We start from the raw sequence: 21,788 nt of genomic DNA on the forward strand, positions 1-21,788 counted from the left end.
GAAGTCCATGTAGATTTTGCCCTACATATTAAAATAATTATGTAGGATATTTCTATTTAAAGGATTATATACAATAGATATAAATCCAAAGTTAGTACCATTTATTGTAAGGATTTGGCTTTTATTGTGAGTAAATGGGAAGCCATTGGAAGCAGTCAAGCAGAAAGTAACATGATTGGACTTTGGTTTTAACAAGATCACTTTGGTTCCTGTATTGAGAATGGGCTGGGCAGGTGATAGAAGTCAAGAAGAAAAGCAGAGAAATCAATTTTGTGATTGCAGTAATCAGGTAAGAGATTATATTAAATTTAAGATACCTGTCATTCATCCAAGTGGAGAAATGAGGTTCATATTTAGGAAGACAAACCTGGAGTTCAGGGAAGGTATCTTGACTGGAGAGAGAAATTTGAGCAGTCAGTATATGTATGATAGTTGATGCTATGAAACCAGATGACACCACCTGGAAATATGTAGTATAAATATGGAGTATAAATATGGAAAGGAAAAGCTCTGAGTTGCAATCCTTGGCATTGCAACAATTAATGGTTAGGAAAATGGTGGAAGAGTTAGGACAGGAGAGTGGGTGGTCTGTTCAGAGAAGAATTAAGAGAAAGTGTGAAGAAGATCTTTCAAGAAGAAGGGAACCAGTAGGTCAGGTCAGATGAAGAAGGAAACCAGCCAGCAGATCTATGGGCAAGTCATTGGTAACCTTGACAGAAGCTTTTGTTGGGTGGAACAGTGTAGACAAAAAGTGTGATTGGATTAGTTTCTAAACAGTAGGAACTGAATTCCTCTAAACAGAGAGGAATTGAAGACAGTGAATGAAATCAACTATCTTGACAGGAATTTTGTTAAAAGGGGAGGAGAGAGATTATGTGAATTGGAGGGAAGATGTAAAAGGATTTTTGTTGGTTTGTATAAAGTGGGAGAGATTATGGGATGACTGAATGGCTCCGTTGGTTAAGCATCCAACTCTTGGTTTCTACCTAGGTCATGAACTCAGGGTCCTGGGACAGAGCCCCATTATCCACCTCCATACTTAGCAGGGAGTCTTCTTGGGATTCTCTCTCTTCCTCCCACTCGGTCTCTCCCCTCAATCTTTCTCCCTCTCTCTCTTTGTCTTTTTCTCCAGTAAATAAAAAAAAATAATAATAAAGTAGGAGAGGAGGGGAGGAGCAAGATGGCAGAGGAGTAGGAGACCTAAATTTTGTCTGGTCCCAGGAATTCAGCTAGATAGTTATCAAACCATTCTGAACACCTACCAACTCAATTGGAGAGCAAAGAAAAGAATAGCAGCTATTCTATGAACAGAAAAGCAACAACATTCTGGAAGGTAGGAATGTGGAGAAGTGAATCTGAGGGGATATATAGGAAGATGGACCACAGAGGCAGGGATCCTCTGTCAGCCAGCTCCTGGCAAGTGAGAGAGGAGCAGAGCACAAAATCAGAACTTCAAGAAGTCTGCTCCACTGAGGGACATCGTTCCAGTGACTAAGCAGGGCAGGTGGACCCCTTGTTGGGACAGTGTGATCTCGGGACTCTTGGGGTCATAGACCACGGGTGCCTGAGTGTGGCAGAACTCCCAGGTATCAGAGCAGGGAAGCCAGCTGTAGAGACAGAGCTGAGGGAGGGGATCTCAGCTCAGGGTTGTCATAAACCAGGATCTGCAGCACAGTCGGGCCACTACTCTTCAAGTAGGGACACCACAAATGGCAAATCTGGAGAGATCCCCCCTCCTTCTGCCCCCAGGAGGAGCAGTGCAGGAATCTGCTGGGTTTGGAGACTCCAAATGGGGCCACACGCCAGAGGTAGAAATGCTCATCATGGGCTGGGTGAGCACAGAGTGCAGCCAGAGACCAGAGAGACAGGAGTGATTGACTACTTTTCTCTGAGGGCGCACTGAGGAGTGGGGCCCAAGCTCTTGGCTCCTATAGGGCTGGAGATTGGGAGGTCACCATTTTCATTCTTGTCCTCCAGAGCTATATGGAAAGCATTCAGGGAACAAAAGCTACTGAGAGCAAATCTAACCAGATTGCTTAGCCTGGTCCCCTGGCAAGGGTGGTGCAATTCCACCTCGGGCAAAGACATTTGAGAATCACTGCAACGGGCCCATCCCCCAGAAGATCAGCAAGAACATCTAACCAAGACCAAGTTTACTGATCAATGAGAACTACAGAACTTCAGAGCTAGGGGAATAGAGAACATAGAATTCATGGCCTTTTCCCCATGATTCTTTAATCTTTCAGAGTTAATTTTTTTTTTAATTTTCTTTATTTTTTCTTTTTCTCTCTTTTTTTGAATTTTTCGTCTTTCTTTTTTCCAACCAGCATCTTATAAAGTTGTTTTTTAAAGTCTTTTTAAATTTTCGCTTTTGCCATCATCTCCTATCCCTTCATTGCATTTAACCTTATTTTTTTGTATGTGTGTGTGTGTGTGTGTATGCATATATATGTACAATCATATAAATATATACATATATGTTTTTCTTTCTTTAATATTTTGGGATACAATTTCTTCTAACACCAAAATACACCCCAAATCTAGGGTGTGGCTCTGTTCTATTCACCAGCCTGATCATATTCTTCTTTTCCTTCTTTCTTTCCTTTTTTTTTTTCTCTCTCTCTTTTCCCCCCAATTTCAGGTCTCTTCTGATTTGTTTAGTGTATATTTTTCTGGTATCATTGTTACCCTTTTAGCATTTTGTTCTCTCATTCATTTATTTGTCTCTGGACAAAATGACAGAATGGAAGAACTCACCTCAAAAACAAACAAACAAACAAACAAAGAAGAGGCAGTACTGACTGCCAGGGACCTAATCAATACAGACATTAGTAAGATGTCAGAACTAGAGTTCAGAATGACAGTTATAAAGTTACTAGCTGGGTTTGAAAAAAGCATAGAAGATGCTAGAGAATCCCTTTCTGGAGAAATAAAAGAGCTAAAATCTAACCAAGTCGAAATCAAAAGGGCTATTAATGGGGTGCAATAAAAAAGTGGAGGCTCTAACTGCTAGGATAAATGAGGCAGAAGAGAGAAACAGTAATAAAGAAGATCAGATGATGGAGAATAAAGAGTCTGAGAAAAAGAGAGATAAGCAATTACTGGATCATGAGGGGAGAATTCAAGAGATAAGTGATATCATAAGATGAAACAATATTAGAATAATTGGGATCCCAGAAGAAGAAGAGAGGGGCAGAAGGTATACTGGAGCAAATTATAGCTAAGAACTTCCCTAATTTGGAGAAGGAATCAGGCATCAAAATCCAGGAATCCTCAAAATCAATAACGATAGGTCAACACCCCATCATCTAATAGTAAAACTTACAAGTCTCAGAGACAAAGAGAAAATCCCAAAAGCAGCTCAGGACAAGAGGTCTGTAACCTACAAAGGTAGAAATATTAGATTGGCAACAGACTTATCCACAGAGACCTGGCAGGCCAGAAGGGGCTGGCCTTATATATTCAGAACACTAAATGAGAAAAATATGCAGCCAAGAATATTATATCCAGCTAGGCTGTAATTGAAAATAGGTGGAAAAATAAAAAGCTCCCAGGACAAACAAAAACTAAAATAATTTGCAAAGACCAAACCAGCTCTACAGGAAATACTGAAACGGGTCCTCTAAGCAAAGAGAGAGCCTAAAAGTAACAGATGAGAAAGGAGCAGAGACAATCTATAGTAAGTCACCTTACAGGCAATACAATGGCACTAAATTCATATCTTTCAATAGTTACCCTGAGGGTAAATAGGCTAAATGCCCCAATCAAAAGACACAGGGTGCCAGAATGAATAAAAAAACAAGACCCATCAATATGCTGTCTACAGGAGACTCATTTTAGACCCAAAGACACCAACAGATTCAAAGTGAAGGGCTGGAAAACCACTTATGCTAATGGCCATCAAAAGAAAGCTGGGGTGGCAATCCTTATATCACTCAAATTAGATTTTAAACCAAAGACTATAATAAGAGATGAGGAAGGACATTTTATTATACTTAAAGGATCTATCCAACAGGAAGATCTAACAATTTTAAATATATATTCCCGGGAGACAAGATGGCATGGAAATAGGAGGAGGCGCCTTTTCAACCTGTACCCTAAAGTGAGCTGATTACCTATAAAGAATTCTGATCACCCATGAAAACAGCCTGAGACCAGAATTATACACATCTGGATCTCTACAGGGGCAGAAGACGCCAGTGGGCAGCTAGGGTAACTGAGACAGAAGATAGAATTAGTGATCTGGAGGGCAAACAAATAGAGAGAAAGGATCAGGAGGAAGCCTGGAACAAACAGCTTAGAAGCCACGAAAACAGAATCAGGGAAATAAATGATGCCATGAAACATTCCAACGTCAGAATTATTGGAATCCCTGAAGGGGACAAGAAAGAAAGAAGTCTAGAAGACATAGTGGAACAAGTTCTTCATGAAAATTTTCCCAATCTCGCGAATGGAACCAGCGTTCATGTACTAGAGGCTGAACGGTCTCCACCCAAGATTATAGATTCCAGAAAAACATCAAGGCACCTGATAGTCAAATTGAGGAATCATAATTGTAGATATAATCTCTTGAAAGCCACTAGGACAAAGAGGCTCCTTACTTACAGAGGAAAGCCCATCAGAATAACATCAGACCTGTCCAGAGAGACCTGGCAAGCCAGAAAGGGCTGGCAAGATATATTCAGGGCACTAAATGAGAAGAACATGCAGCCAAGAAGACTTTATCCAGCAAGACTGACATTCAAAATGGATGGAGAGATAAAGAGTTTCCAAGACTGGCAAGGCTTAAAAGACTATGCAACCACCAAGCCGACACTGCAGGAAATATTAAGGGGGGTACTATAAAAGAGGAAAAATCTTAAGAATAGCATTGAACAGAAATATAGAGACAATCTACAGGAAGAAAGACTTCAAAGGTAACACGATGTCAATAAAAACATATCTATCAATAATCACTCTCAGTGTGAATGGCCTAAAAGCACCCATAAAATGACACAGGGTTGCAGATTGGATAAAACGACAGGACCCATCCATATGTTGTCTACAAGAGACCCATTTTGAACCTAAAGATACACCCAGACTGAAAGTGAAGGGATGGAAAAGCATCTTTCATGCCAATGGGCCTCAAAAGAAGGCCAGGGTAGCGATTCTCATATCAGACAAATTAGATTTTAAACTAAAGACTGTAGTCAGAGATACAGAAGGACACTACATAATTCTTAAAGGGACTATCCACCAAGATGATCTAACAATTGTAAATATCTAAGCCCCCAATATGGGAGCAGCCAATTACATAAGAAAACTGTTAATCAAGATAAATAGTCATATTGATATGAATACATTAATAGTAGGAGATCATAACACACCTCTCTCAGAAATAGACAGATCATCGAAGCAGAAAATCAATAAAGAAACAAGAGCATTGAATGACACACTGGACCAGATGGACCTCATAGATATATACAGAACATTCCACCCTAAAACAACAGAATACTCATTCTTCTCAAGTGCACATGGAACCTTCTCCAGAATAGACCATGTACTGTGTCACAAATCAGGACTCAACTGATACCAAAAGACTGAGATTATTCCCTCCGTATTCTCAGATCACAATGCTTTGAAACTGGAGCTCAATCACAAGGAAAAGTTCTGAAGGAACTCAAACACCTGGAACCTAAAGGCCACCTTGCTTAAGAATGCTTGGATCAATCAGGAGATCAAAGAAGAACTGAAACAATTCATGGAAACCAATGAGAATGAAGACACTTCGGTCCAAAACCTATGGGATACAGCAAAAGCAGTCCTAAGGGGGAAATACATAGCCATCCAAGCCTCCCTCAAAAAAATTGAAAAATCCAGAACACACCAGCTGTCTCTACACCTTAAAGAACTGGAGAATCAACAACAAATCAAACCAACTCCACACATAAGAAGGGAAATAATCAAGATTAGAGCTGAGATCAATGAGGTAGAAACCAGAGATACAGTAGAATGTATCAATGAAACTAGAAGCTGGTTTTTTGAAAGAATCAATAAGATTGATAAACCATTGATCACACTAATCCAAAAGAAAAGAGAGAAAGTCCAAATTCATAAAATTATGAATGAAAAGGGAGAGATCACAATGAACACCAAGGAAGTAGAAACAATCATCAGAAGTTATTATCAACAGTTATATGCCAATAAGTTAAGCAATCTAGATGAAATGGATGCATTCCTGGAAAACTATAAACTCCCAAAATTGAACCAGGAAGAAATTGACAACCTGAGTAGACTGATATCTAGTAATGAGATTGAAGCAGTGATCAAAAACCTCCCAAAAAACAAGAGCCCAGGTCCTGATGGATTCCCTGGGGAATTCTACCAAACTTTCAAAGAAGAAATAACACCTATTCTCCTGAAGCTGTTTCAAAAAATTGAAGCAGAAGGAAAACTTCCAGACTCTTTCTATGAAGCCAGCATTATCCTGATCCCCAAACCAGGCAAAGACCCTACCAGAAAGGAGTATTTCAGACCAATATCACTGATGAATATGGATGCTAAGATTCTAAACAAGATCCTAGCAAACAGGATCCAACAGCACATTAAAAAGATTATCCACCATGACCAGGTGGGATTCATTCCTGGGCTACAAGGATGGTTCAACATTTGCAAGTCAATCAGTGTGATAGAACAAATCAATAAGAGGAGAGAGAAGAACCACATGGTCCTCTCAATTGATGCAGAAAAAGCATTGGACAAAATCCAGCATCCATTCCTGATTAAAACGCTTCAAAGTATAGGGATAGAGGGAACATTCCTGAACTTCATAAAATCTATCTATGAAAGACCCACAGCAAATATCATCCTCAGTGGGAAAAAGCTTGCAGCCTTCCCGTTGAGATCAGGAACACGACAAGGATGCCCACTCTCACCACTCTTGTTCAACATAGTATTAGAAGTCCTAGCAACAGCAATCAGACAACAAAGAGAAATAAAAGGTATCCAAATTGGCAGTGAAGAAGTCAAACTCTCTCTCTTCGCAGATGACATGATTCTTTATATAGAAAACCCAAAAGACTCCACCCCAAACTACTAGAACTCATACAGCAATTCAGTAACATGGCAGGATACAAAGTCAACGTACAGAAATCAGTGGCTTGCTTATACACTAACAATGAAAATACAGAAAGGGAAATTAGAGAATCGACTCCATTTTCTATAGCACCAAGAACCATAAGATACCTGGGAATAAACCTAACCAAAGAGGTAAAGGAACTGTACTCGAGGAACTACAGAACACTCATGAAAGAAATTGAAGAAGACACAAAAAGATGGAAGACCATTCCGTGCTCTTGGATCAGAAGAATAAACATTGTTAAAATATCTATACTGCCTAGAGCAATCTATACTTTTAATGCCATTCCAATCAAAATTCCATCGGTATTTTTCAAAGAGCTGGAGCAAATAATCCTAAAATTTGTATGGAATCAGAAGAGACCCCGAATCGCTAAGGAAATGTTGAAAAACAAAAATAAAACTGTGGGCATCCCGTTACCTGATTTCAAGCTTTACTACAAAGCCATGATCACCAAGACAGCATGGTACTGGCATAAAAACAGACACATAGACCAGTGGAACAGAGTAGAGAGCCCAAATATGGACCTTCAACTCTATGGTCAAATAATCTTCAACGAAACAGGAAAAAATATACAGTGGAAAAAAGACAGTCTCTTCAATAAATGGTGCTGGGAAAACTGCACAGCTATATGCAGAAGAATGAAACTTGACCATTCTCTTACACCATACACAAAAATAAACTCAAAATGGATAAAAGATCTCAACGTGAGACAGGAATCCATCAGAATCCTAGAGGAGAATATAGGCAGTAACCTCTTCGATATCAGCCACAGCAACTTCTTTCAAGATATGTCTCCAAAGGCAAAGGAAACAAAAGCAAAGATGAACTTTTGGGACTTCATCAAGATCAAAAGCTTCTGCACAGCAAAGGAAACAGTCAACAAAGCAAAGAGGCAACCCACGGAATGGGAGAAGATATTTGCAAATGACAGTACAGACAAAAGGTTGATATCCAGGATCTATAAAGAACTCCTCAAACTCAACACACACAAAACAGACAATCATATAAAAAAAATGGGCAAGAAGATATGAACAGACACTTCTCCAATGAAGACATACAAATGGCTATCAGACACATGAAAAAATGTTCATCCTCACTAGCCATCAGGGAGATTCAAATTAAAACCACATTGAGATACCACCTTACACCAGTTAGAGTGGCCAAAATTAGCAAGACAGGAAACAACATGTGTTGGAGAGGATGTGGAGAAAGGGGAACCCTCTTACACTGTTGGTGGGAATGCAAGTTGGTGCAGCCACTTTGGAGAACAGTGTGGAGATTCCTCAAAAAATTAAAAATAGAGCTTCCCTATGACCCTGCCATTGCACTACTGGGTATTTACCCTAAAGATACAGATGTAGTGAAAAAAAGGGCCATCTGTACCCCAATGTTTATAGCAGCAATGGCCATGGTCGCCAAACTGTGGAAAGAACCAAGATGCCCTTCAACAGACGAATGGATAAGGAAGATGTGGTCCATATATGCTGTGAAGTATTATGCCTCCATCAGAAAGGATGAATACCCAACTTTTGTAGCAACATGGACAGGACTGGAAGAGATTATGCTGAGTGAAATAAATCAAGCAGAGAAAATCAATTATCATATGGTTTCACTTATTTGTGGAGCATAACAAATAGCATGGAGGACAAGGGGAGATGGAGAGGAGAAGGGAGTTGAGGGAAATTGGAAGGGGAGGTGAGCCATGAGAGACTATGGACTCTGAAAAACAATCTGAGGGTTTTGAAGGGGCGGGGGATGGGAGGTTGGGGGATCCAGGTGGTTGGTATTGGAGAGGGCACGGATTGCATGGAGCACTGGGTGTGGTGCAAAAATAATGAATACTGTTACGCTGAAAAAATAAAAAATTAAAATATATATATATATATATTCCCCTAACATGGGAGCAGCCAATTATATAAACCAATTAATAATAAAGCCAAAGAAACACATCAATAACAATACTATAATAGTAGGGGACTTGAACATCTTCTTCACTGAAAAGGACAGACATCTAAGCAAAAGATCAACAAGAAAATAGAGGCTTTAAATGACACAATGGACCAGATGGACTTCACAGATATATTCAGAACATTCCATCCCAAAGCAACAGAATACATATTCTCCTCTAGTGCACATGGAACATTCTCCAGAATAGATCACACCATGGGTCACAAATCAGGTCTCAACAGGTGCCAAAAGATTGGGATAATTCCCTGCATATTTTTGGACCACAACGCTTTGAAACTAGATCTCAACCACAAGAGGAAAGTTGGAAAGAATTCAAATATATGGAGGCTAAAGAGCATCTTACCAAAGAATGAATGGGTCAACCAGGAAATTAAAGAAGAATTTCTAAAAAGTCATGGAAACAAATGAAAATGAAAATATAACTGTTCAAAATCTTTGGTACACAGCAAAGGCTGTCCTAAGAAGAAAGTATATAGCAATATAAGCCTTTCTCAAGAAACAAGAAAGGTCTCAAATACACAACCTAACCCAATACCTAAAGCAGCTGGAGAAAGAACAGGCAAAGAAAGCCTAAACCAGCAGGAGAAGAGAAATACAAAGATCAGAGCAGAAATTGATGAAATAGAAACCAAAGAACAGTAGAACAGATTAATGAAAGTAGGAGCTGGTCCTTTGAAAGAATTAATAAAATTTATAACCCCCTGGCCAGACTTATCAAAAAGAAAAGAGTAAGGACCCAAATTAATACAATTAGCAACTGAGCCACCCAGGCGCCCAGGACCCAAATTAATAAAATCATGGATGAAAGAGGCAAGATCACAACCAACAGAAAAGAAATACAATTATAGGCACATATTATGAGCAACTATATGTCAGCAAATTAGACAATCTGGAAGAAATGGATGCATTCCTAGAGACATATGAACTACCAAAACTGAACCAGGAAGAAATAGAAAACCTGAACAGACCCATAACCAGCAAGCAAATTGAAAGAGTAATAAAAAATCTCCCAACAAGAGCCTGGGACCAGATGGCTTCCCAGGGGAATTCTACCAAACATTTAAAGAAGAATTAATTCCTATTCTCCTGAAACTGTTCCAAAACATAGAAGTGGAAGGAAAACTTCCAAACTCATTCTGTGAGGCCAGCATTACCTTGGTCCCTAAACCAGACAAAGACCCCATCAAAAAGAATTACAAACCAGTATCCCTGATAAACATGGATGCAAAAATTCTCACCAAAATACTAGTCCATAGGATCCAACAGTACATTAAAAGGATTATTCAGCAAGACCAAGTGGGATTTATTCCTGCGCTGCAAGGTTGGTTCAACATCTGCAAATCAATCAATGTGATACAATACATTAAAAAAAATAACAAGAATCATATGATATTCTCAATAGATGCAGAAAAAGCATTTGACAAAGTACAGCATCCTTTTTTTTTTAAAGATTATTTATTTATTTATTTGACAGACAGAGATCACAAGTAGGCAGAGAGGCAGGCAGAGAGAGAGGAGGAAGCAGGCTCCCTGCTGAGCAGAGAGCCCGATGCGGGACTTGATCCCAGGACCCTGAGATCATGACCTGAGCTGAAGGCAGAGGCTCAAGCCACTGAGCCACTCAGGCGCCCACAGCATCCTTTTTTGATCAAAACTCTTTACATTTTAGGGATAAGAGGGTACATACCTCAATATCATCAAAGCCATCTATGAAAACCCCACAGTGAATATCATTCTTAATGGGGAAAAACTGAGGGCTTTTCCCCTAAAGTCAGGAACACGACAAGAATGTCCACTATCTCCATTGCTATTCAATATAGTACTAGAAATCTTAGCCTCAGCAATCAGACAAAAAAAAGAAATAAAAGGCATCCAAATCAGCAAAGAAGAAGTCAAACTCTCAGTCTTTGCAGATGAAATGATTCTTTATCATATCAAGCCAAAAGTCTTCACCCTGAAACTTCTAGAACTCATACATGAATTCAGTAAAGTGTCGGGATATAAAATCAATGCACAAAAATCAGTTGCATTTCTATACACCAACAACAAGACAGAAGAAAGAGAAATTAAGAAGTTGATCTCATTTACAATTGGACCCCAAACCATAAGATACCTAGGAATAAATCTAACCAAAGAGGCAAAGAATCTGTACTCAGAAAACTATAGAATATTCATGAAAGAAATTGAAGAAGCACAAAGAAGTGGAAAAACATTCCATGCTCATGGATCAGAAGAAATATTATGAAACTATCTATCCTACCTAGAGCAATCCACACATTTAATGCAATCCCTATCAAAATACCATCAACTTTTTTCAAAGAAATGGAACAATCCTAAAATTTGTATGAAACCAGAAAAGACCCCAAATAGCCAGAAGAATGTTGAAAAAGAAAACCAAAGCTAGTGGCATCACAATTCTGACATCAAACTTTATTGCAAAGCTATAATCATCAAGACAGTGTGGTACTGGCACAAAAACAGATGCATAGATCAATGGAATGGAATAGAGAACCCAGAAATAGACCCTCAATTCTATGGTCAACTAATCAACAAAGCAAGAAAGAATGTCCAATGGAAAAAGATAATCACTTCAACAAATGATGTTGGGAAAATTGGATAGCACATACAGAAGACTGAAACTAGACCATTTCCTTACACCATACACAAAAATATACTCAAAATGTGTGAAAGACCTCAGTGTGACATAGGAATCCATCAAAATCCTTGAGGACAACATAGACAGCAACTTCTTTGACCTCAGCTGTAGCAACTTCTTCCTAGACATATCACCAAAGGCAAGGGAAGCAAGGACAAAAATGAACTTTTGGGACTTCATCAGGATAAAAAGTTTTGCACAGCAAAGGAAACAGTCAACAAAACCAAAAGACAACCAACAGAATGGGAAAAGATATTTGCAAATGACATCAGATAAAGGGCTAGTACCCAAAATCTATAAAGAACATATCCAACACAACAACCAAAGAACAAATAATTCAGTCAAGAAATGGGCAGAAGACATGGACAGACATTTCTGCAAAGAAGACATCCAGATGGCCAACAAACACATGAGAAAGTGAGCCACATCACTCGGCACCAAGGAAATACAAATCAAAACCACAATGAGATATCTCCTCATACCAGTCAGAATGGCTAAATTAACAAATTGGGAAGCAATAGGTGTTGGTAAGGATGCAGAGACAGGGGAACCCTCCTACACTGTTGGAGGGAAAGCAAGCTGGTGCAGCCACTCTGAAAAACAGTATGGAGGGTCCTCAAAAAGTTAAAAATAGAGCTACCCTGCAACCCAGCAATTGCACTACTGGGTATTCACCCCAAAGATACAAATGTAGTGATGTGAAGGGGCCGGTGCACCCCAATGTTTATAGCAGCAATGTCCATAATAGCCAAACTATGGAAAGAGCCCAGATGTCCATCAACAGATGAATGGATAAAGAAAATGTGGTATATCTATCTATATATCTATGTGTGTGTGTATGTGTGTGTGTGTGTGTGTATATATATATATATATATATATATATATATATATGAATATTACACAACCATCAAAAAAAACCCCAAAACCTTGCCATTTGCAATGACATGGATGGAACTAGAGGGCATTATGCTAAGCATAATAAGCCAATCAGAGAAAGACAATTATCATATGATCTCACTGATATGAGGAACTTGAGAAACAAGAGAGAGGATCATAAGGGAAATGAGGGAAAAATGAAAAAAGATGAAACCAGAGAGGAAGACAAACCATAAGAGATTTTTAATCTCAGAAAACAAACTGAGGGTTGCTGCAGGGGTGGGGGGTGGGGTATGAGGTAACTGGGTGATGGACACTGGGGAGGGTATGTGCTATGGTGAGCACTGTGAATTGTGTAAGACTGATGAATCACAGACCGGTACTTCTACAAAAATTAATACATTATATGTTAATAAAAAAATAATAAATGGGAGAAATTAGAGCATGCATACACAACAAAGGAAACAATGAGGGTCTCTTCTGACTACTTCTGTTGATTTTTTCAGAATGAGGAGAACATTGGTGTGCTGGTATCTTTCCTGAAGTATCAAGACATTTGAATGTGGTGACCTCCCCTTCCTTGAAACAGCCTTCTTATGGATCCTCTCACATCATCTTATGTGGGGATGTTCCTCACAGTCCTGCCCTAAAGTCTTAGTTCTTTTAAATCTTCATGCCCTTCCTAAATAATCAATTATTCATCTACCCAACAAATATTTGTTGAGCACCCTCTATATAATAGGCAGACCTTTATGTCCTAGGGAAACACTGGCTACGTTATCCTTCTCTTAGGTTATCCTTCTCTCATGTTATCCTTCTCTCTATGTTATCCTTCTCTTAGAATCACGATAAAGATTCTAAGTTATTAAGGTTCTTGGTAGTTCTAAAGTAAAGAAATCAGCTTTCTGATACTTACTTAGCCCTACGAAGGTGTCTCCCCGCCCCCCGCGGAGAATTTTAGGGAACTAGTTTAATAATAAAGGTTTAAGAATACATTTGTGTTTGACATATTTGTGATATACTTTCTACAAAATAATTTGAATTCTAACCTCAAAGCTGGCCAGTGTATTCCCTGGTTAAGATCACAGTTTAAAAACTCAAATAATGTTTTCATCAGTTCTGTCCACCAGGATGCTTGAATAACATTGGCTATTTTATTTTACAATAAATTATTCCTTTTTTAGCTCCAGGTACTAATGCCTCATTTCAAGACCTGGATGTAGAGAAGACTGTGGTGATTCCTGGTCATAGCAGCTTCCTGATCACAAGCATTTTAGATGATAAGAATGCTTTAGCTATTGCTACCATGCCTGATAGAATACTCAACAATATGATCATCCAAAAAGACTCCTGGTTCTTACACAACTTTGGGCACAGAAATGGACGGATGTGGTCTATATATGCAAAACCATGTAATTATTGGTTTCAACAGGATCATTCCCTATTCCTCAATGTCCTGAAATACATTGATCTGGGGAAATCTTACACTTTCAAAGTTAAGGTTATACCTAATACAGAAGGTAAGTTTATTTTTACTGGGAAACATCAAAAGGAGATGTTGTTTTTCTTGAATGTAAAATATACTCTTTGATATTTTCATTGTCTTTGGCTTACATGGTAGCTGACATTCTGTTAATCACGGTATTAGCTTCTAATTATTGAACACTTACTATGTTCTTAGGCTCTGTACTAAATTATTTTTATCTATTTTTTCACTTAATACTTACAACAACTCAAAAAGGCTAGATTTTAATTTATATAATTTATAAATGAGAAAAATGATGTTAAGTTAGCAGCCCAAGTTTACACGGGATTTTAGTTTAGATGTTTGCTGTCCTCTGAAAAGAAACCTATTTAGTTGCTTTGGTATTGTTGTAGTTATTTCGAGCAAAAAAAAAAATGGCTTTTAAATAGTATTCTATTTTCCCCATTTTCCATGGCATTTATTTATTACAAAAATGAAATTAAACTTCCTAAAGATGAAGGAGAAATGGCATAAAGGAAAATAAAACAAAAATTTTGACAAATAACTGAGCTAGAAAGAGGAAAGGAAGATGAAGGGAAGGGGGAGGGAAAGAGAAGAAAATTCTGTCACCAAAATGAAGAGGGAACTCAAAGCCAAAGAAATTAGCTAATTTGTGGCTCCCTGAAAGATGTGAGGCTTAGATATGGGCCATGTTGGCAGAGGGATGGATTTTAATACCCAACTGTTGGCAGAATATAATTTGTGGTAGGAGGCTGGAACCAAAACCAGTAAGTAAAGCTGGGAGCTTAAATTATGAAAAGGGGATTATGAAAACTTTATCTTCCAACCCAAAGAGGGAGCTCAGGGAACTACCATCTCCGTGAGACCCAAAGTGGGAAAAAAGGATCTCCTGTAAAAACCGCAAACTCCAGGACTATGTAACGCCTAGAGGCAACACACCAATTGTAGGAATCCCAAGCTGAGAAGTAATTTTAATGCATGGGCCCCAGCTTAAGCAAGCATAAAACCCTTTGTAGGAATATTTCCATAGTCCAGGGAACATAGACTTCCATGGAAAAATAGATCTCCATTGAACATAAATTGAGGAAAACATTTTAAAACCATGTAACCAAATGACCTAACAGAAGAAAAGAGGACTTGATTTTTATTTTCATTTTATTTATTTATTTATTTATTTACTTACTTACTTACTTATAAAGTAGACTCCACACCCAGCATGGAACCCAAAGCAGGACTTGAACTCATGACCCTGAAATCAAGATCTGAGATCAAGAGTTGGCTGCTTACCTGACTGAGCCATCCAGGCACCCCAAGAACTTGATCTTTAATCTCCAAGGACTTAAGATAATAGAAAAATCAGAAAGACACTATATGTAAAACTCTTGAAGAGATAAAAGAAGATATATGAATCATAATGAAAGAACAAAACACAATTTTTTAAAAGGCTCACTTGAAAAACAAAACTAAATGCATTTATACAAGTGAAAATTACAAAAAAAAATTGGAGGACATCTTTTTGTGTTTCAATCAATACCGTGGCACTTAAATATTGTTAAAAAAAAAAAAAAACCCTTCCTCTTGAAACTCTTAAAATCTTTTCTCATTGATTACATGACTAATTGTCCATATTTCCTTCAAGTAATTCTAGAGTTTTAATTTAATTTAACTTTCCATCTAAGTCTTTAATTTACATTGATTTCACTTTGATATATTATAGGTGATTAGCAAGTTGTTCCAACAACAGTTCTTGAATAGTGTGACCTTTCTTAACTGGCGTCAGAATACAGTAAACAATTTACCTATCATCTTGACCATTCTGGATTTTTAAAACTCTGTTCCTGTTTTATCTCTTCATATTCCAGTGCAAGGCCCACAGTGTTCTAAATATTTCAGCTTTAAAATATATCAAATCCATTGTTGAATGGTACAATTTTACTCATTCAGTTTGATGGAAGCAAAGAGTAATCAGCAAATCAACTCTATTGCTTCTTTGTGAAGAAAAGCCTAGTGCATGCTACTCAAAGTGTGGGTGCCTAGACCGACCACATAAGCAGCACCTAGCTGCTTGTTAGAAATGCAGAATCTTTTGTGATTCCATGCAAATCTTAGGGGTGTTTTGCTATTTTTGTGACAAACCCTATTGGAATTTCGATATGGGTTGCATTGAGTCTGTAGGTATGGACATTTTAAGAATATCCTTGTAATTTATGAACATGGGCTGTCTTTCCATTTATTTGTGTCTTCTTCAGTTCCTTTCACTGCTATCTCATAGTTTTCAGTGTACAGGTCTTTTACCTCATTGGTTAAATTTATTCCTACGTATTTTATTCTTTTTAGTGCTATTGTAAATGAGATTGTTTTCTTAATTTCTCTTTTGGATAGTCCATTGTTAGTATTTAGAAACACAACTGATTTGTGTTCTGGATTCTGGGGCATTACTTCTCTCTATGTAAGATCCTGTTACCTGCAAACAGAGGCAATTTTACTTCTTCCTTTCTTTTTTTTTTTTTTTTTAATTTGACAGAGAGAGAGAGAGAGATCACAAGTAGGCAGAGAGGCAGGTAGTGAGAGAGGGAAGCAGAATCCCTGCTGAGCAGAGAGTCCCATGCGGGGCTCAATCCCAGGACCCTGGAATCATGACCTGAGTGGAAGGCAGAGGCCTAACCCACTGAGCCACTCAGGTGCCCCTAATTCTTCCTTTCTGATTTGGATGCCTTTTATTTCTTTTTCCTGCTTAATTGTTCTAGGTAGGGCTTCTAGTACCATGTTGAAGAGAGGTAGTAAGAGTAGGCATCCTTGTCTTGTTTCTGATCTTAGAGGCCAAGTTTTAAGGTTTTTTTTTTCTAAGTTTTAAGCTTTGAGTATGACGAATATGATGGCATGTGAGTATGAAGGTAGCTATGGTCTTGTCATTTATGACCTTCATTGTGTTGAAATACATTCCTTCTATACTTAATTTGTCAACAGTTTTTATTATGAATGGACATTGAATGTTGTAGAATGCTTTTTTTTTTTTTTTTTGGTAGAATGCTTTTTCTACATCTATTGCAATGATCAATGATTTTTACCTTTCATTAGATTAATGTCATATGTCACATTGAAGACCCTGAATAGTTAAAGCAGTCTTTAGGAAGAACAAAACTGGAGGCATCACACTCCCTGATTTCAGACTATATTACATTATCTTAATCAAAACATTATGATACTGGCATAAAAGCCAGACACATAGCCCAATGGACTAAAATAGACAGACCTTAACAAGGAAGCCAAGAACACGCATTGGAAAAAAATAGTCACTTCAATTAATGGTATTGGGAAAACTGGTTAATCACATCCAAGAGAATGAAACTGAACCCTTATCTTACTAATTAATGAAATTAATTAATGAAATGGATTAATTACTTAAATGGATTAAAGGCTTAAATGTAAGATCTAAAACCATAAAACTCCTAGAAGAAAACATAGGGGAGAAGATCATTGACTTTGATCTTGACACTGACTTTTCTGGATATGACACAAAAATCAAAGGCAACAAAAACAGAAGTAAATAAGTGGGACTACATCAAACTAAAAAGCTTCTGCACAACAAAGGAAACCATCAGCAAAATGAAAAGACAGTCTATGGAGTGGGAGAAAATATTTGTAAACCATATATCTGATAAGCGGTTAATATCTGAAATGTATAAGAAACTCATACAACTCAATAGCAAAAAAAACAAACCCCACAAATAATGCAATTAAAAAATGGGCAAAGAATCTGAGATGTCTTTCAAAGAAGACATATGAGGGGTACCTGGGTGGTTCAGTGGGTTAAAGATTCTGCCTTCAGCTTAGATCATGATCCCAGGATCCTGGGCTCAAGCCCCACATCGGGCTCTTTGGTCAGCAGGGAGCCTGCATCCTCCTCACTCTCTCTGCCTGCCTCTCTGCCTACTTGTGATCTCTGTCTGTCAAATAAATAAATAAAATCTTTTTTAAAAAAAGACATATGAGGGGCGCCTGGGTGGCTCAGTGGGTTAAGCCGCTGCCTTCGGCTCAGGTCATGATCTCAGAGTCCTGGGATCGAGCCCCGCATCGGGCTCTCTGCTCAGCAGGGAGCCTGCTTCCTCCTCTCTCTCTGCCTGCCTCTCTGCCTGCTTGTGATCTCTCTGTCAAATAAATAATAAATAAAATCTTAAAAAAAAAAAAGACATATGAATGGCCAACAGATATGGGGGAAAGTGTTCAACATCACAAATTATTAGGAAAAAGCAAATCAAAACCACAGTGAGATATCACCTTAAACCAGTTAGAGTGGCAAGTGTCAGAAAGACAAGAGATGAGAAGCATTGGTGAGGATATGGACAAAAAGGGAACCCTCATGCACCGTTGGTGGAAATGGCAACTGGAGCAGCCACCATGGGAAGTATGGCAGTTCCTCAAAAAATCTGAAGTAGAACTACCCAATGATCCAGCAATCCCATGTCTGGGTATATATCTGAAGGAGACAAAGTCAGGATCTCAAAAAGATATCTGCACTCCGATGTTCATTGCAGGTTATAATAGCCAAGGTACAAAAACTAAGTGTTGGTTGATGGATGAATGGATAAAGAAAATGTGTGTGTGTGTGTGTGTGTGTGAGAGAGAGAGAGAGAGAGAGAGAGAGAGAGGACATGGATTATTATTAAGCCATAAAAAAGAAGAAAATTCTGCCATTTGCAGCAACATAGATGAACCTGGAGGATATGGAAAGTGAAATGAGCCACAAAGAGACAGATAAGTACTGTATCATCTCACTCAGATGTGGAATCTAATTTTTAAAAAGTCTAACTCACAGAACTAGAGGGTAGAATAAATGCTAGTTGCCAGGGGTTAGGGAGTAGAAAAAATGGACAGATGTTTGTCAGTGGAATACAAGCTTCTTGTTCTAAAATGAGTAAGTTCTGGGAATGTAACATAGGCCATGGGGCCCATAGTTAATAACACTGAATCAGAGGCACCTGAGTGGCTCATTGGTTAAACTTCTGACTCTTCATTTTGGCTCAGGTCATGATCTCAAGGTCCTGAGATGGAGGGTCGTGAGATTGAGACCCTCTTTGGGCTCTATGCTGGGTGTGGAGGTTGCTTAAGATTCTCTCTCTCTCTTTTTCCCTCTCTCCCCATGTTCTCTCAAAATAGTAATAGTAATAATAATATAATAATACTGTATTGTATACTTGAAATTTGCTGAGAGAGTAGATCTTATATGTTCTCACTACACACATAAAGTAACTGTGAATTTGTGAATGTTAATTAAATTATCATTTCACAGTGTGTGTATATATAGACATATATGTATGAAATCATCACGTTATACTCTCTCTCTCTCTTCCTATATATATATATGTGTATATATATATATATATATATATATATATATATATATATATAGTTTTCTTCGTCAGTGATACCTCAGTACAACTGAGGTGGAGGGTGGGTAACCTCGGCCCCCTCCGCAGGTCCTGGTAGATCAGAATCTGCATTTTAAAAGAAATACCCAGCAACAGTTTAGGAAGCACTAGCCAGTTCACTCTGGTTTAAAGGAAACTGCTGTCCATGAGTCTCCAGGCAAATCATTTCCTACCTCTCAGTTCTGGTTTGCTGATTAGTAAAGATGGCAGATAGACTACATAGTCTGTCAAATATCTTATTCTAGTAAATCTCTCAGTATGGAGCGATTGCAGGCAGGTGGCCTGCAGGTAGAAACTGGCCTGATGACAGGTCTCCTTTTGTCATGGCCACAGTGGGCTGATAGCTCTTGAAACTGAGCAGGCATCCTTCAGTTTCTTTCTTTTTTAGTTATTTTTATTGTGTTAGTCACCATACAGTTTCCTCACTGAGCCATGCAGCTCAGTGGTATCGGTACTGTCCAAGTGACCTTTCCATGCATTTGAGACCTTGGCTGAAGAATGAGAAATGGAGGTAAGCAATATCTCTAGGAGAAAATATTTGTGAAGTTAAATTTTTCTAAGAACCATCAAACTTAACTTTCTATGAATTCCTAATTATAGCTGTAGCCATTATGAAGCCTTCAGAATAGATTCTGTACATGTTCTAGAATCCTGATTAGCTAGTCATTATGAAATTGTTTAAAATCCCCATGATTTATTTTTTTTCTTTTTTAGTTCCCAGATTTTTTTTTTAGTATAACTGACATACAATGATTTAATTTTAACCTTTAGCTTTGTTTCCATAGGTGTTCGAACACTCGAAATACCACCACTGAACGTCATTGTTGGAAATGCAAATCTGCTGGAAGTTAAAAGTGAAGGCTCTTTTGATGATAGTGAGAGTTACATAATGAAAATTTCTGCAGCTAGCAAAGCTTTGCGTCAAGTAAGATTTTCTTTCATTACAAAAAAGTCTATTAATTATGGAAAACTTAGCATATAAGCTAAGAGAAAGCAGATATTACACATAATCCTACCTCTCAAGAATGATTAGGCACTTTTAACATTTGGGGAATTACAAAAAAGGCTGTAGAGCATTACAGGGGACACCTGTTAAGTCAAGCTTCTGCCTTCAGCTCCTGTCATGATCCCGGGATCCTGGGACCCAGCCTGGGGTGGCTCCTTGCTCAGCGGGGAGCCTGCTTCTCCCTCTGCCTGCCACTCACCCTGCTTGTACTCTCATGCTCTCACTCTCTCTCCCTCCCTGAAAATAAATAAAATCTTAGCATTATGGAACAGAGGCTCAATGAGCGAGGTTTGGACAAGACTGCCTGGTATAGATCTTAATTCTGGAGCTGTCTGTGAACTTGGGAAGGCCGCTTTACTATGGCTAAGTTTCCTTATCTACAAAATGAAGATGAAAATGATAATACTTTCTTTACAGGGTGGTGTATGAGAATTCACCATGATCATTCAAGTAAGACATCTAAATGTCTGGCACATGGAAAATCTCAATCACTATGAACTAACAGTACTTTTCTTTTCTTTTTTCCCTAAAACTAAAACTAAAACTGGGAAAGCATTGTAAATGCCCTTAAAACATTTACCCCTTTCACTTAACTATATGATTTAATCCTTTTGGGGATTTTTTCTACATATCCCCAAATTGTCTTTCTCATGAAGACTTTCAGCTATAGACCAAAGTAGAATTTCCATACTTAATACTCAAATGAGTCAAGACTTTGCTACTTTTGTTTTATCATCCTCCTCCCACCTTTTGGCTTTTGTTTTATAGTGTGAGTTATTTTAGAGTGAAAGCAAATGTCATGTCATTTCACTCCTTATGGGATTCAGTTTATATCTCTAAAAAATATGTGCATTATCTCTCATGTAAACATTATCATGACACTGTTGTTCCTAAAACTTTTTTTTTTTTGGTATCCAACAAAACCTAGTCCATAATCAAATTTGCCCAATTTTCTCAAAAATATTTTTATAGTTGTTTGCTTTGAATTGGGAGCCAAACAAGACTCACATGGTATGTGATTATTTTTTCTCAAGTGTCTTAGGTAGCGGTCCGTTTTCTTCACTTGCCATTAAATTGTAGAAATCAGATCAGTTGTGTTATAGAATGTCCAACATTTGGGATTCTTATGTTTGCTTCCTTGTCTCTTACTTAATTTGTGCCTCTCCTACCTCCAACCACATTTCCTTTAATAGTAGAAACCTGCATAGATGATGGTTCAATGTGTTTTGGTAAAAAATTAGAAAAA

General features: G+C 38.1%; 1 protein-coding gene across 1 annotated transcript in view; it reads left to right on the top strand.

Moving 5' to 3' along the window:
- CATSPERB (cation channel sperm associated auxiliary subunit beta) overlaps positions 1 to 21,788 on the top strand; it is a 123,431-nt gene that overhangs the window by 83,586 nt on the left and 18,057 nt on the right. The window contains exons 20-21 of the mRNA XM_047739116.1: positions 13,806 to 14,141; positions 20,322 to 20,461. Of these exons, the coding sequence (XP_047595072.1) occupies positions 13,806 to 14,141; positions 20,322 to 20,461 (476 nt within the window). The remainder of the gene's footprint in view (positions 1 to 13,805; positions 14,142 to 20,321; positions 20,462 to 21,788) is intronic.

The sequence above is a fragment of the Lutra lutra genome, chromosome 7 (assembly GCF_902655055.1).
Source record: "Lutra lutra chromosome 7, mLutLut1.2, whole genome shotgun sequence".
Taxonomy (NCBI): domain Eukaryota; kingdom Metazoa; phylum Chordata; class Mammalia; order Carnivora; family Mustelidae; genus Lutra; species Lutra lutra.